Source organism: Malurus melanocephalus, unplaced genomic scaffold, assembly GCF_030028575.1.
Source record: "Malurus melanocephalus ecotype Western Australia unplaced genomic scaffold, MMel_1.1 scaffold_99, whole genome shotgun sequence".
In the NCBI taxonomy this organism is placed as follows: Eukaryota; Metazoa; Chordata; class Aves; order Passeriformes; family Maluridae; genus Malurus; species Malurus melanocephalus.
In genome coordinates, this window is record NW_026623331.1 from 1,955,595 (window position 1) to 1,969,736 (window position 14,142).

Consider the following 14,142-nt stretch of genomic DNA (forward strand, 5'->3'; position numbering starts at 1 on the left):
CCACTGTTCAGTTCAGTTGTAGATTTCATGAAGTATTGCTTTTATTTGGTCCATATTACTGAGGAATAGCTGACAATGATTCACTTTAAATATTGCAGCTTCTAAGTCTTATAAATCCTGATCACCTTCCTCCATAGGTATGTTCTTCCAAGAGATGTAGCCCTTGTCTTTCCAGGAGTATGATTTCTGCTTTTGATCTCATTTTCTCAGAATTTCTCAGGTGTTCCTCTTTAAAGAACACCAAACCACAATTCTGTGTGTTCATGTATGTGTGTGTATATATGTGTGTGTGTGTGTGTGTGTGTGTGTGTGTGTGTGAGAGAGAGAGAGAGAGAGAGAGATTTACAATTCGTTGAATAATTTTCTAATCACTCAATGTCATGGGCCTTCTATGCAGCAGTTGTAACCAGTGATTCTGCTGTATCAAGGTGATTTTTAAAAATGAAATTGCTTTGCAATTATTTCTGTCAATAAWTATATGCATTTCTTTGCATAGAATAATTAAAAACTTTTTTTTCCAGTTGCGTCTGAGATACACTGATTACTGGTTCTATCTCAAAAACCAGTAAACCAAATTAACTTATTAATATTTTCCCAATCTTTCACTAGACAGTAGAAAGTAACCTCAGCGATTTTCAGGCTGACTTCTCTGTTTAAGTAAAAAGCCTGCAGTTGAGCAGGATGGAAATGGGTCATGGATAACTATGGATGCATAGTTAATGGAGGAAAAACACATACAAAGTGTCTGTGTTGAGCACTGATGCCAATAGATGTGGTATTTGGAAAGGAGGTGTCTTCTGGCAAAAGGCCTCTTGAAAATGAAAAGTATTTTGTTTTTCAGATGGATCCTAAGAAATATCAGTGTCTGGTTTTCAAGAACAAAACCATCGTAGGATCCTACTCTACGAACGACCTGAAAATACTTTTCTTACCTTCCTGTTCGGGGATCTTCCAGTGTATCCTCAATGTTTCATCTTGGCCAGTTTCTGCAGATGCCGAAACAATTGTTCAGTCAGAAGCTTTGGCAAGCMGGGTAGTTCTGACAGCGGTTGCTGAAAATCCCAATTTAGAAGTAAGTAGCTACATTTTATGGCTCTTTTGTTGYTGTTGCAATTTTATGAACTGTTTAATAACACTAGAAAATAATAGGAATRCAATGTTGTTCCTCTAAGAAACCTGGAATTTCATTGGTTTTGAGTAGGAATATTAGAAAATTTTCAAGAGGCTTATTGCTATCTGGAAAGTTCTAGTTGTGGAAAAGTACCTAGCTGGAAATGAATGATTCTGTGTGGAAAAAAATAAGTTGAAATGCATTAYTTTTTCAATGTTGAAAGACTGGATGAGATCTTTACTGCTTTCTAAATATGTGTTGTGTTGGATAGGGCATTAAATGTAACAAAAGGCATTTATTTCCTATTGTAAGGATTTCTTTACTTTTTACATCAAGTAGGCTTTGTCTGGTTCGTTACTACTGCTAGATAGTTTATGATTGTAGAGAATATTTTCTTATTTTGGACTAATTAAAAATTAAAAGCAAGTGGATATGTAAAATTAATTTGTCTTGTGTGTTACCACGAAGAACAACCATGTGGGAGACATTAACATTTAAATCTGGCTTCATGTAGTCCTAGATTTAAGAGTATGGACAGGTGGRAAAAGGCTTGATGATACTTTTGGAGGTGCCTAAACAAATTACATGGCAGTCTGTGACATGGTTGAAAAAAAGTAAAATTTTCAGTCATCAGCCACAGCTAACTTTTTTTTTTCATTTATGGTGCTCTTTTAACTTGCTTTGGACTAAGTATGTGTTTTGAAGTAATGAATGCACATGAATGAATATTTTTAATGCTTCTTCCGTAAATTTTAGGGGTTTTTAAATGCTTTTTTAAAATCCTTTAATGTGTAATCCATTCTCCATGTTCTTCTTAGTACATAGTTCAAACTTGTGTCATGTTCAAATTAAATTTAAACCCTGTACTCAATCTCTGCATATCTTACTATATTTTGGAAAAAGCACTAAATAAAATCTATATTTTACTGCAGATCRTGATAATTTTTGCTAGCTTAAAAACATTTAAGTAACTGCTTCTCAGYTACTTTCTAGACTTTTTAACTATCTAAAACTGACATTTCATACTTGCTGCTTGTTAATCATGGTTTAAACTCACTTTTAATTTGAAATAGCCAAAATAATTTGATTGGGTACTGGGTTTTGGTGGATAAATATTTCACTAAGATTGGCTTAATTGCTTCAGGCAAAATGCATGGGAGATAGCTAACTGGCTATAACACCTAATATCAAAGAAAACATGTGAAGAGCATCCTTACTTTCCTGGTGCTTTTGTAGGGTAAAGTGTTTAGAAGGTTTGCCTTTCTTCTGAGTTCTGCTTTGCCTTCAAAACAGGTGGAAGCTGGAAAAGGAGATTGCCTGGATTTTGGTGACTTGACTTCTGGCAGTTGGAAGGCTCTTCCCCTAAAACTTATCAACAAAACTCATGCTTTTGTACCAATTAGATTAATAATTAATGCAGTAAGTACAATTAACTTCCTCTATGTGAGAGTAAATATCTTGTGATACTGAAATTTTAACATGCAAACACTTTATGTTGTGTATCGTTAATACATCGTGGACACTAGACGTAAGGTTTCTAAGAAGTCTTTGTTAGTCAGGAAATCAATAGTTTTTGCAGGCTGGTAATCTGATTCTTCTGTAATGGTACCAATAAAAATGCTTCTGGGATAGATGTGGTATTTTGTTTCATGTCTGTTGGTTACTTTTTATAGCTTAGCCWTAGGATTCTGGCTCTGATGTTTGATTTGGTAGCGCAGGTTCGCGGATAGGAAGAGGGTGGTGTTGCCTATACCTTCCCTTGGAGAAGCTGGAGGCTTCCCTCCTCTCTGAGAAGCTGGAGACATTCCATTAGTCAAATGGAACAGCTGACTGTTCAAACAAGCAGCCAAGCTTGCCATTARCAAGTTCAGCATATTCCCTCTTCCTCTGAAGAAACAAGAGCAGKACTCTTCTCTCTATCTGCTTTGTCTCCCACTAGATAATATGTGTGAGAAGCTGCACTATGTTCATCTCTGCATCTCTGTMAATGCAGTTTTCAGATTTTTGGCTRGGCTGGGCTGACTGCTTATTTGTGCTRTGGGAAGAGCTGGCCTTGTTTGCTTATGCAGAGGAGCAAGAAAGGACTGGCCCTGTGTTAAGGTGGATTGGTTTGTCTTGGGGACTAATGATGTTTGGTCTTGAACAGCCAAACTTCTTGAAGGATTAAGCTAACCARACTCTGCTTATCCTCTTTTGCTGCAAAAGGATTTCCTATTGTTTTTAGAGGGTTTGCTGGACTATCATGTACTTAACAAAAGTACAGCCTAATTTTTGATTATTTTTTTCCAAACTGCTTCTGTCATTGAAAACTTGTCTTKTATTTGTCAAATTTTCAGCATTGCTGTTAGTGACAATAAGAGATTTAATACTTGTAATACTTCTTCTTTTGACAGAATGCAGTAGCCTGGCGGTGCTTCACCTTTTCCAAGGAACCTGTTAATGCTCCTGATGAACAAATGGATGCARTTTCTCAGATAGCAGCTCCATCAGTTGTAAATCATGTGATACATGCAAGCTATGATGGGCAAGTGAGTAGTTTGTAGTTGGCTGATTCTTCTTTTTACTTGCTGTCTRAAATGCCAATGCTGAATGTTTGAGTTCACAGTAATGATTTTTGAGCAGTGCACCTTTTGCACATTTAGGTTTTGTGAGTGTTCTGTTTGTTTTTCTCCTCAATAATTCTCTCCCCCCCATAAGATGAGTCAACCAATTTCTTTTTCAGGATCCTGAAGCTTTGACAGTTTGGGTTCTTTTCCATGCACCTAAGAAACAGATTTCTTGTTCAGGTAAAGTAATTTGATTTTCATTTCAGCTGAAACAGATTTGACTTCTAAGGTATACATGTGTTAGAACTGCAGGAACAAGCTGTATACTTGAAACCRTGTTTGTTTTGTGTGCACTAATATTTCAGGTATCATTTTTATGAACTGTAGGAGAAAGAATACCTCTATATCTTAATCCTTTGTACGTTACCAAGGACATTTATACTTCAGTATGAAGCTGTACAGAGTTTGTACTGCAAGATGTGTAGAATTTGTGTTAACTCCTTTGACTGAGGGAATTAAACCACTACTTAAGAAAACATTGCATTAGTTGCAAAATAGATGATACATTTGAAGAAACCTCTGAATTTTTCTGGCTTCCTGAATAGAAAATAGTACATACATCAACTGGTTTGGCTAGTGTGGTGGGATGGGTTTTTTTTGTTTTCATTAGTGGCAATTTAAGTCACATTTGTTAAGAAGGTAAAACTCTCAAAGAAGGTCCTGTGAGACTCTATTTAAAAGAGGAAAGAAGTTGCAGGAGTAATGGGAGAGCTTCTGTTATGATCATCACATGAATATGTTAAGATTGAACAGTAGCTGAAGTGAGACATGCATCGATTGCAATGGCCTTTGCTGGTGGCAGACTTGCTTGTTTTTGTTACTCATGAAATTGTTCCTAGATTCCTTGGGTGCAGCAGATGAGTTCTTGGCAAGAGTGGATGTGGAGGTGGATAGTCCAGGACCTAGCACTGTCATTAAAAGTATTTCTCTCCGAGCGAGAGCTGGAACAGCAAGGATACATGCTCCAAAGGACTTACAGGTTTGTGTATATTTACAGAGTGTGTTTCAAGAACAGTTTACCTCTCCTACTTTTGTAATGTTTGGTTTTATTATATATGTATGTATACAAACATACACACTTACTTAATTTTTACAGAAAATACATCTGTCTACTACTGTGGGTTCAACAGTCAAGCAGCGGCTGCCATTGAAAAATGCTGGAAACATTAGGGTATATTTGAAAGCTAAGGTAGGTTGGCTTTTCCCTCTTGAAGTCATGATTTTTGTGCTGTTCATATTGTATTGAAGCCAGAGCTGAGCCTTGGGATTTCTGCTCTGTGATTTGACAAAAGCTTTACAAATTCATATAAAGGGAATGAAAGACAGCGAAGAGATTAGCTTACCTTCTTGAAAAAAGATATGGGTGTTCTTTTGCTTAACTTTAGTTATGTTTTGYTTTAACAAACATACCTTTATGATTTTTACTAAATTTTAATGAAAATATTTGTTATACATGGAAGTAGTGCTGCTTGTGCTGCACAGCAGGTGTTCAGTTAGCTGCTAAAGTCTGTTTAGAGCAAAGATGGATATTAACATTGGGAAACATCTGTATTTTCTTAGAAAATCTGCATAGGTTTCAGTGTACATCTTGCCAACTTGAATACAAAATGAGTTCTTTTCAGATATGCAATGTCTTAACTTGACCTTTTTTGAGAATCCATAGAWAATATGGTCCCAGACTGGAAGATAACTAAACACATTTGAAACTAGCATTTCAAAGTCAACAGAAGGAGCAGTTGGTTCCCTTTTAGACTTTTTTTAAAAAATGAGGGTTGTGAGCTCATCATTTCTAGAATCAGAGGCCATGGAAAGAGGGTGTTTGACTCATAAAGTGATGCCACATAAAGTGATGCTACTGGAGGCTAATTGATAAAGTTTTGAAGACTACAGACATATTCAAATTGTCTGAACTGCATGTACAACAGGTGCACAACCAAATTGTATTTCATGTTGTGGAAATGTTTAATGCATTCAATTAGATAACTAACCCTCCCTTTTCCCCTTTCCTGCTTTCAGATATCAGATCAGGACAGCTGCTTTTCTGTTGAACCTGAGAGCCTTTTCCTTTTTCCTGGAGAAGAACAAGTAGTGACTGTCCAGTTTTTTCCTAAAAATGTAATAACTACAGAAAGGTAATATAACTGATTCTGTGCTGCATGTGTTAAACTGAACTATTTTTGACCTTAAGGTAATGAAAAAATTGGAAGTTCTACCCATATGAGAGACTTTGTCTTCATTTGTTTTCGTGAGAGTTCTCATCCATTGCTAAAGGTTTTTTTGTTAAAGTTCACTTTTTCTGTAGGTTATCTGCCTCTTCAGGTGTGTATAGCTGAATGAATAGGTAATATTTCCCATCAAGAAATATCCTAAGGCTTGTTTAGTGTAAACAAATGGAGTAAGTCCCTGAAACCCTTTATGTGGTAGTTATTTCTAAAGTACAGCAAAGATTCGAAATGCACCTTCAGCAGCCTCTTCAGCTCATCCCTCTTTTTTCTCTCTGCTGAGACAAGGGAAATATTATTTCTATTTTATATATGAAAAAAACCCCAAGAACGGATCAGAATCATACATATTCATTTGTCTGCTGTAATCAGATAAAACTGTGTTCTGTACAACACTAATGTACATGTTCCTTGTGCACATGTAAGCATTTGTAATTTTACTCATTAGCACCTGTTGAACTTCATTCTGCAAAATAAACTTGCTTGRTTCAAGTGACCATTAAGATGTCATGTAAGAGTTTTTGGCAATGTCAGGGGTCTGACTCATTTCTCCAGTGCAGCCTTTCTTCTCTTGTTACATGTTTTCCAGTTGCTGCTGTGATAGAGCAAGAATTGACTAAGAACTATCTTCAAAATATGTTAAGCTTCTCTAACTAGCTTAACCAGGCCACTCCATTGCTTTTGAATTAAACAATGAGACGTTCTGTGCTATTGACAGTATGAGCCTATTGGATAAATTGAATTTTTACAGGCTCAAGGTACTCAGGAGTATTGGAAACTTTATAGTCTATCTGCAAGTGCTGCCAAAAGACCAGTAAATTAGAACTGAGTWATGAGGGTCTGTGCTCCCTGCTGATGGGATTCAGGGCTTTGTCAGCAGGCATCATAGGGRTACAATGACAGCTGGATTGGAGTTTCTGGAGTTTTGTTCTTGACTTGAAGTGTGTTTGTGCTATTACAAATGCTTCTGCCTATTATTTAAAAGCTAGATTCYCTTCCTTGATGCTCCTGGCTATCTCACACCTGTAAAAATTCAATTAAGTTTCTCAAGTCATTCAAAAGACATCTCTTTAATCTACAGCCAGACTTYGTTTCTTTCCAAAATAAGTCTGTCAAAATAATTAGAAATTAGTATGGACAAAAAATAATTTGCCTGGTGGTAGTCTCTGAAATTTTTATCTGAATYGTTTTCAGATGAAATATTTCAGATGACTTTGTAAGGTACAATGTGGCATATTTATTTGCAGCCCAAAGGGTTTAAATTTTGTTATATCTAAAGCTGACCTTTATCATAAAACAAAAAGAAGTATTTTTATTTTCCCCTTARGAAGGTAGTTTTAAAAATGCCTATCTAGTTATGTTTTGATTTCATCAGTTAATCTTGTTCTGTTGTGGGATTTAAATTTATTTATTTATTTATTTATTAAGTACTTTGAAAATTCTTGTGCTACCATCTGGGCCTCAGTATGAAGTGATGATAAAAGGTGAGGTGGAGTCTGAGAAAAAGAGACCTGTATCTGCAGCTGCTGGATACTCAGACATTCCACCCATCCTCTCCAACAAACAGTTCATTGCCTGGGGAGCAGTATCACTTGGGTCATCAGTGTAAGTATAAGTTGGACAACYGTTCATATAGATATCAAGTTAAGTATTTTATATTGCACTTATTTGAAGTAAAATTTCCTATTCACATTGATAATTCACAGTGATTTATTCTAAGCCCCAAGTGAACGAAGCAGTATATTACAATTCTCTTTCTTGTGCAAGAAATTTTCGAAAACAAACTGATCTTGTTTGAGCTTTGTGTATTCTTGAGGACTCTTTAATTATCATTAGAAGATCTGGTTCAGTTTACAATGTCATGTAAGTAGAAATGAGAAAAGTATTTTCCAGCTAAGTTGGTGGAAACATATCTCTTGCTATAGATAAATTATGCTTGTTTTTCTTCGTTTCATCCATTACAACTAACAGAATCCAGTCTGTGTAATGTAATTTGACCATCTAAATAGCATAAACTGTTGAACATCCCTTAATTTATTTGAATGTGTTTCAATGTTAAAACTTTTAGTGATGGAGAATCTGTTTTGTTCCTAATTATGAATTAATTTATCCTTCAGACTACTTCTTTTCTGTGCTTTTTTTGTTGCAAGTTTACGGGTTCAGTATTCTATGCTTTAGTGAAGCTGTTCATAATTGTTTGGATTTTCTTTGCTTCTTTTGTATGTAAAGTCTGCAAGTTTTGCAGATCTCTGAACTTCTAGTAAGTATTACTTGAAGGACTGATTCACTGTTGCTTGATACTGAACTTTTTGAGGAATCTAATGATGATCCTGGTGGTTTAAAAGCAATCCAATTTGTAGCCAAGAACTGTTTCTGATTGCTATGTTTCTGTTTTTCTGTTTTATTAAGGTAGTGTGCTTCTAAGAGTTGTTTTGGTTATTTGGTGTTTGGGAATTACTTTTGCTGCTATCTTATTATTTAACAGTTTTTATTAATCCTTGGTTTTAGGAAGCTAAATAATTTTGATAATTTTGGTTTCAACAGAGTACAAAAGAATGTGTGCCACTGATAGATTGAGGCTTTGCTCTCTCTGTTCTCCTCTTTGATTCCAACTGCATCATTGATTCTCTTACATTTTAGCAGTTTTAGTGCTTGTCAAATCCTTCTGTCCGTGGTTTTTGACTTGTTAAAATGTCAAAGGTGCTTGCTCTTGCTGGAGATATTTCCTACCTATGCTGAGGAAAGCTCTGAATACCACAAGTCTGGTCAATTCTTGGATGCATCACAGAGAAAAAAAAAAAATTTAGGTCAACCTGATTTTGTCAAGTGACCATAACTTTCTGTGTTGCTATTACATTGAGAAGTACATGTAAAGTTATCCTGAATTTAGTTCTTTATAACTGTGCTAGTGAATCTGGGCCAGACTCACTGTCTGGCCAGTCACTCACAAGACTTTGTTTCTTCATAACTAAGGTTCTCTGGATAATCTGATCAATAACTGTGTCCTAAAGTGGGGATTTTTAAGGAATTTTTGTATTGACACAATTGCTGGTTGCTTTCAAAGTTCAAGCCACTAAGTACAGTGCTTGAACTTTAGAAAAGCTATATATACATATATGTATATATATTTATAAATATATATATATAAATATATATATAATTATAAATATATATATTTATAAATATATATATATAATTATAAATATATTGGGGATTGTTTTGCTGTATGAGTATCCATGTGTTGTGGTGTGAAACAGAGTAGGGTGTGTAAGTTTGACAATACAGAAATAACTTTCTATCTAATGTATTCTATTGTTCCAAGAGATGATTTTTATTCCATTAAATTACTTCAAAATTGACTGTCCTGGTTCCATTGTTTCCATAAATAAGTGCATGCAGTTAATTTGTATTTGCTGTAAAATCTAACTGAACATATTTTTCAGACAGAAGAAGTTAACTCTAAGAAATGACTCTCCATCTGTGACTCAGCATTTAAGATTGTTGATAAGAGGCCAGGATCAAGACTGCTTTCAGGTGGCTGTCATCAAAATTTCTCTTTAGTGTTTATGACAGTTACCAGGCTATAGTTACAATAAAAATGTTTTTGCCCTGAAGTGTTAGTGGGCTGTGTATTTGTTTTGAGACTGCCAAGGTGAACCTGGTAGCAGAGCTTAAGCTACACTGGCAACCTTGGGAGCAGCTGAAATAAGAGTGCRACAGCAAACTGGAGCTCAGTTTACAGCACTCTAAGCTGCTGTATCACAACAGAGAAAGTATTTGGTGGCGTGATCCATCAGTGGCTCTTGCAAGGAGTCCAGAGGAGGATAGAAAAACTGGAATTAGCCTTTAGGAATTACTGTGGCTAATGGGCCTTTCTGTTGTGTAAATTGCATTGACTTATATCCCTTTTYCCCCTCAAATGTTCAGATTTTTTAATCTAAAATCTTAAACTGAGAGAATTAACATAGTGCTAGTGAAGTTCAGCTTTGTCGGATTGGGGACTGAGGACAATAAACTGTCAAAACTGAGAGCTATCGAAATGTTCATTGTGGGAATATGAAGTACCTTGGATTTCATTTTTTTTTCATTGCATATTAAACATTGCAACTTTAAATATGCSATTGTCAATTGAATTAATGTGAATTTAGAAGTTAATTACTAGTTATGGATGTAGTAAGTTTTGCTGCYATGTGTTTTTCCCATTATAGTCACTCAGTTCTGATGTCTTTGTTTTTATAGCTCCAAAGTATATTTGGATCAGAAGAACGCTCAGCCAGTAATTGGGAACTCAAAATTCGTCCTAAAGAAGATACTAACATATACCTCTTGTTTACACCTACTCGAATAACTTGTTGCTTTGCAAAGCTGGAAATCAAACAGCTGGGGATTCGCTCACAGCCAGGAATTAAGTTTACTGTAAGAGTCCCAGCATAACTTCTAATAATTTTAAATGTTCGTGTTTCATAATTATTGAAAATCTAGCACTGAATAGCTATCTCTGTAAAAAACCTGAAAATTCAAGATACATACTGTGGGTGTCTGTRCTCTTACTAAAATCATGTGGGCACATTTTCGCATGCTATTTTTTTCCTTTGTGAAGGACAAAATATTAATGTACTGTATTAAAAGTAGCCTAAAATTTTAACTCTAGAAGTGTTAAAAAAATCTGAACTTTGCTTGTTTTATAGGTAGGTCTTAAACTTTAAGTAGAACTTGAAAAAGATTGAATAAATTTAGGCTTTTCTATCTCGCAAGGTCTTTTCAGTTTACATTTTTAACATTTTCACTTGTTTTTCTGTAACTCTTTATATAATTTACCATAGTTGTACACAAGCTGTATTTACTAAGAAGCTTTTTTTCTTTTGAAGTACTGATTTTTTGGTGGTGGGGTTTTTTCTCTCCCAGATACCCTTATCTGGATATGGAGGAACAAGCAATATAACTTTAGAAAATGTTAAGAAATTGTCAGATAGCTTCATGGTTACACTGGATGGATCATTGTCTGCAAGGTTACGGAAAGCTTCCTTCCACGTGAGAAACACAGGTTCTCGGGCTGCCTATGTTAGAACACTGTGCTTGGCAAACCTGCAGACAAAAGCAGTGATGGATCCTCAGGTTATGACTGTGTCTCCAGAGAAATTTGTACTAAGAGAGGGATCGCGTGAAGTAAGTACAGTGTTTWATTCTGAGCAAATTTTAGAATTTAAATTAAGTGTCATCAATGAAAATGTCTGATTAGTTCTTTATTAAAATCTCAGCTAATTTTTTTTATATCCTGTGTCACTTGTATTGTAGTAATCTGTTGACTAATATTCSAAACATTAATACAAACAATAAGGTTTCTTTTTTCTCAGTACATTATCTATTTATTTTATCAGGAGATTACTATAACATGGAATCCAATGGAAAAGAACTTCCATGCRACAAGCATGTTGGTGTCAACAGTATGTATTTTTTGTGGAGATGAAGTTTCTAGGCAGCAGTATCGCAGGTAAGATGTGCTTTGCTATTGTAGCAGACAGGTGTTTAATAAAAAGTTAAAACTAGAGGTGTGCTGCAAGTATGGTTTTAACATGCTTCCAAAAATAGCAAGAACAAATTAAAAGATAGTGATGATATGTAGAGATCTGTTAAGTCATGCATCTGTTGGTGGGGTTTGTTAATCTATGGCTTTGCTCGCATACTGTAGCTGTAATCATAGTTAAGGATCTTATTGTATTGTAACTTTCTTAAATTCAAGTGTGTTGGGTTTTGGGGTAATGTTTTCTTTTTTGTATTGAAACTGATTTGTGATCTGTCTTGGTATCTGTCTTGCTAAAGTGTATGTAACTTTAATTTTTAAAGAAAAGGCCCATGAAAGGAATAGTACTGAAATCCAGGAATATTGAGTTTTGAACAAGGTTCATGTCTTGGTTTGCTGAATTTTGCTGTCAAAGAATGTGTTTGAGTAGATGTRTGTATGAGAAAAATAACATCCACACATGCTCATGATGCACTAAGGAAAACTTGTAGAAAATACCTTACCAGTCTTAACTAGCAGTCATGTTATTCTGTGTTCCAGTTCAAATAACTCACGTGCACAGAAATGGCATATTCTGCTTTTAACGACATAAGTGACTTGTRCTGTCTRTAGGGTATAGTGTAATGCAGAATGTTAAGATTAGGTAGAGCACTAAKRTGCTGATGGTCATAATTCAGTGCAAAACTTCAGAACAGCATTATTTCATTATTGCTGACAATGTGTAAAAGTCATTGTGTATATTCTTATCCAAATGACGTATTAAACATTGCTGAATCTAACTGCATGACTTTGCATAAAAAACTCATGGAATAGCTGAATTTGTGTCCTTGATAGGAAACTGGCTTATTTTTGGTATCTTAGATTCTTGTTCCTCCTTTTTCTATGAACTGTTTTGTGTGAGGCAATGCTCRCTATGATGGAACCCTCTTTAATGGGCAGAGTACTTAAAAAACAGTTTTAGTCTACAGATCAGCAGAAAATCTGTCTAGAAGGCCAATAAAACTACATAGGTAGTATTGGAAACTTTTTTTATTCAGCTTCTGGATGTTGGTATGTGAGCAAAATGACTTGTKGCTTTTATTAGTCAGCAAGCTGGCGTATGGTTCTGGAAAATGGTGGTCTAGCTGGTCGTTCCTTTGTGGGAGGTTCTCTGAAATCCCCCTTGATAACTTAAAAGAGATGTGCATTTCTTGCAGTGACTGAGTTCTCTCTRGTTAAACCCCATTCTGTAACTCTGCACTAGAATGAGAACGTGATTTGGGACTTAAGGCAGGAGTATGAAATGAGTACTCTGCCTCATCTGCCAACTTGTACCTCAAGTTCTTGACTCCAAAATTACATATAGTCAGCAGCCTGGTAACTAGCTTAGACCTGAGAGTTAGCAGYGGTGAGGTATTCTTTCCTCCTCCATGCCTCTGACCTTATCTGAGTGCCAGATTTCCTTTTGCTGACCTGCATCTTACCATTTTTCCCAGGACTATTTATRTCTCTGTGCCTCCCAGTCTTTTCTGGTCTGTTGGCAGTCATGCTCCTTGGCTCTGTGTTCCTGCTGTTGGCTGGCACCTGCTGCCATTCTGACATTGACTAGTCAATTTTTCCTCTCAAAAGGCTTTCACTTGTAACCAAAATAGCATTCTCCTGCTTCCTGTGGTGATTGAAACATCACTCAGATGCCTGATGTACTTATCAGAAATCTAGGTAGGTGTGACTGACAGCAGAGAGCAAGTATGGAAAGACAAACATATGGTAACCATTATTTCAGTRTTTCCTTTTACTCTGCAGCAATAGAGCAGGTATTTCTTTAACCATTTTAAGACTGAAAAGACTTCAGTTTTAAATGAATGTTCCCAGATCTGAGCTTGGGGTAGTCAAGAAATGATGAAGTGAAAGTTATGCTGGATTCTTATCAATCTTATCAATCTTTTCAATTTGTTGTTTCTAGCACTTTGTGTGATTTAGTGACTCCTGTTTATCTTTAACAGAGCTATGATGTATAATCCTGAGGCAGAAAAACACATAATCCCTGAAAACAGCTTATTGAGAAACGTTGTATTTGATGAAGAATTTCAAGGGGAGCAGCTTGTGACAGAAGGTAAGCCTATGACTTCTTAAAAGAAAAATCTAATACTTGTTTTCATGTAGCAAATGTGCTTTTGGCTTGAATCCTAGTTACTTTTTCACTGTTTTTTTATGTAGAAGTAAAATTCTGAATTTGGACAGATGTAATGGGCAGAGCTTTGTTGTATTTTCTTTCCCCAGTCCAGCTGAGGAGGGGTGTGATAGAATGGCTTTGGTGGACACCTGGCATCCAGCCATGGTCAGCCCACCACAACTTCTTCATTCAGTACCTATTTGTTAAATGATTTTCTGTGCTTTTTTCCTAGCAAAATGAACCCTTGACTCTCTGTTCTGTGTTCTCTGGGCATTAAAACTGCTCAGTTTATTTGGAAAGTATTTGCCTTATTCATTACTGAGAAAGATTCAGTTTCTTGTACAGTTGTATTTGAAAATTGAGAGGAGACAACTTGGCTGACAGCAAAATTTTCTTTCCTAAATTTAATAATTTTCTCTTCTGCTTGCTCGTAAGGAATTAATAAGTGTACAGTATATTGTAAAGATGTCCTTAAAACACTCCCCCCACCCCAGTTGTTTAATCCTTAAGTGTCATGAACAAATTTACTG

At 35.7% G+C, this 14,142-nt stretch overlaps 1 protein-coding gene across 1 annotated transcript in view; it reads left to right on the top strand.

Moving 5' to 3' along the window:
- Nucleotides 1-14,142, top strand: part of CEP192 (centrosomal protein 192) — a 70,880-nt gene that overhangs the window by 37,168 nt on the left and 19,570 nt on the right. The window contains exons 31-43 of the mRNA XM_057368969.1: nt 842-1,072; nt 2,405-2,530; nt 3,505-3,639; nt 3,834-3,897; nt 4,557-4,696; nt 4,814-4,906; nt 5,734-5,849; nt 7,368-7,544; nt 9,383-9,473; nt 10,179-10,355; nt 10,845-11,105; nt 11,318-11,430; nt 13,443-13,552. Of these exons, the coding sequence (XP_057224952.1) occupies nt 842-1,072; nt 2,405-2,530; nt 3,505-3,639; nt 3,834-3,897; nt 4,557-4,696; nt 4,814-4,906; nt 5,734-5,849; nt 7,368-7,544; nt 9,383-9,473; nt 10,179-10,355; nt 10,845-11,105; nt 11,318-11,430; nt 13,443-13,552 (1,834 nt within the window). The remainder of the gene's footprint in view (nt 1-841; nt 1,073-2,404; nt 2,531-3,504; nt 3,640-3,833; nt 3,898-4,556; nt 4,697-4,813; nt 4,907-5,733; nt 5,850-7,367; nt 7,545-9,382; nt 9,474-10,178; nt 10,356-10,844; nt 11,106-11,317; nt 11,431-13,442; nt 13,553-14,142) is intronic.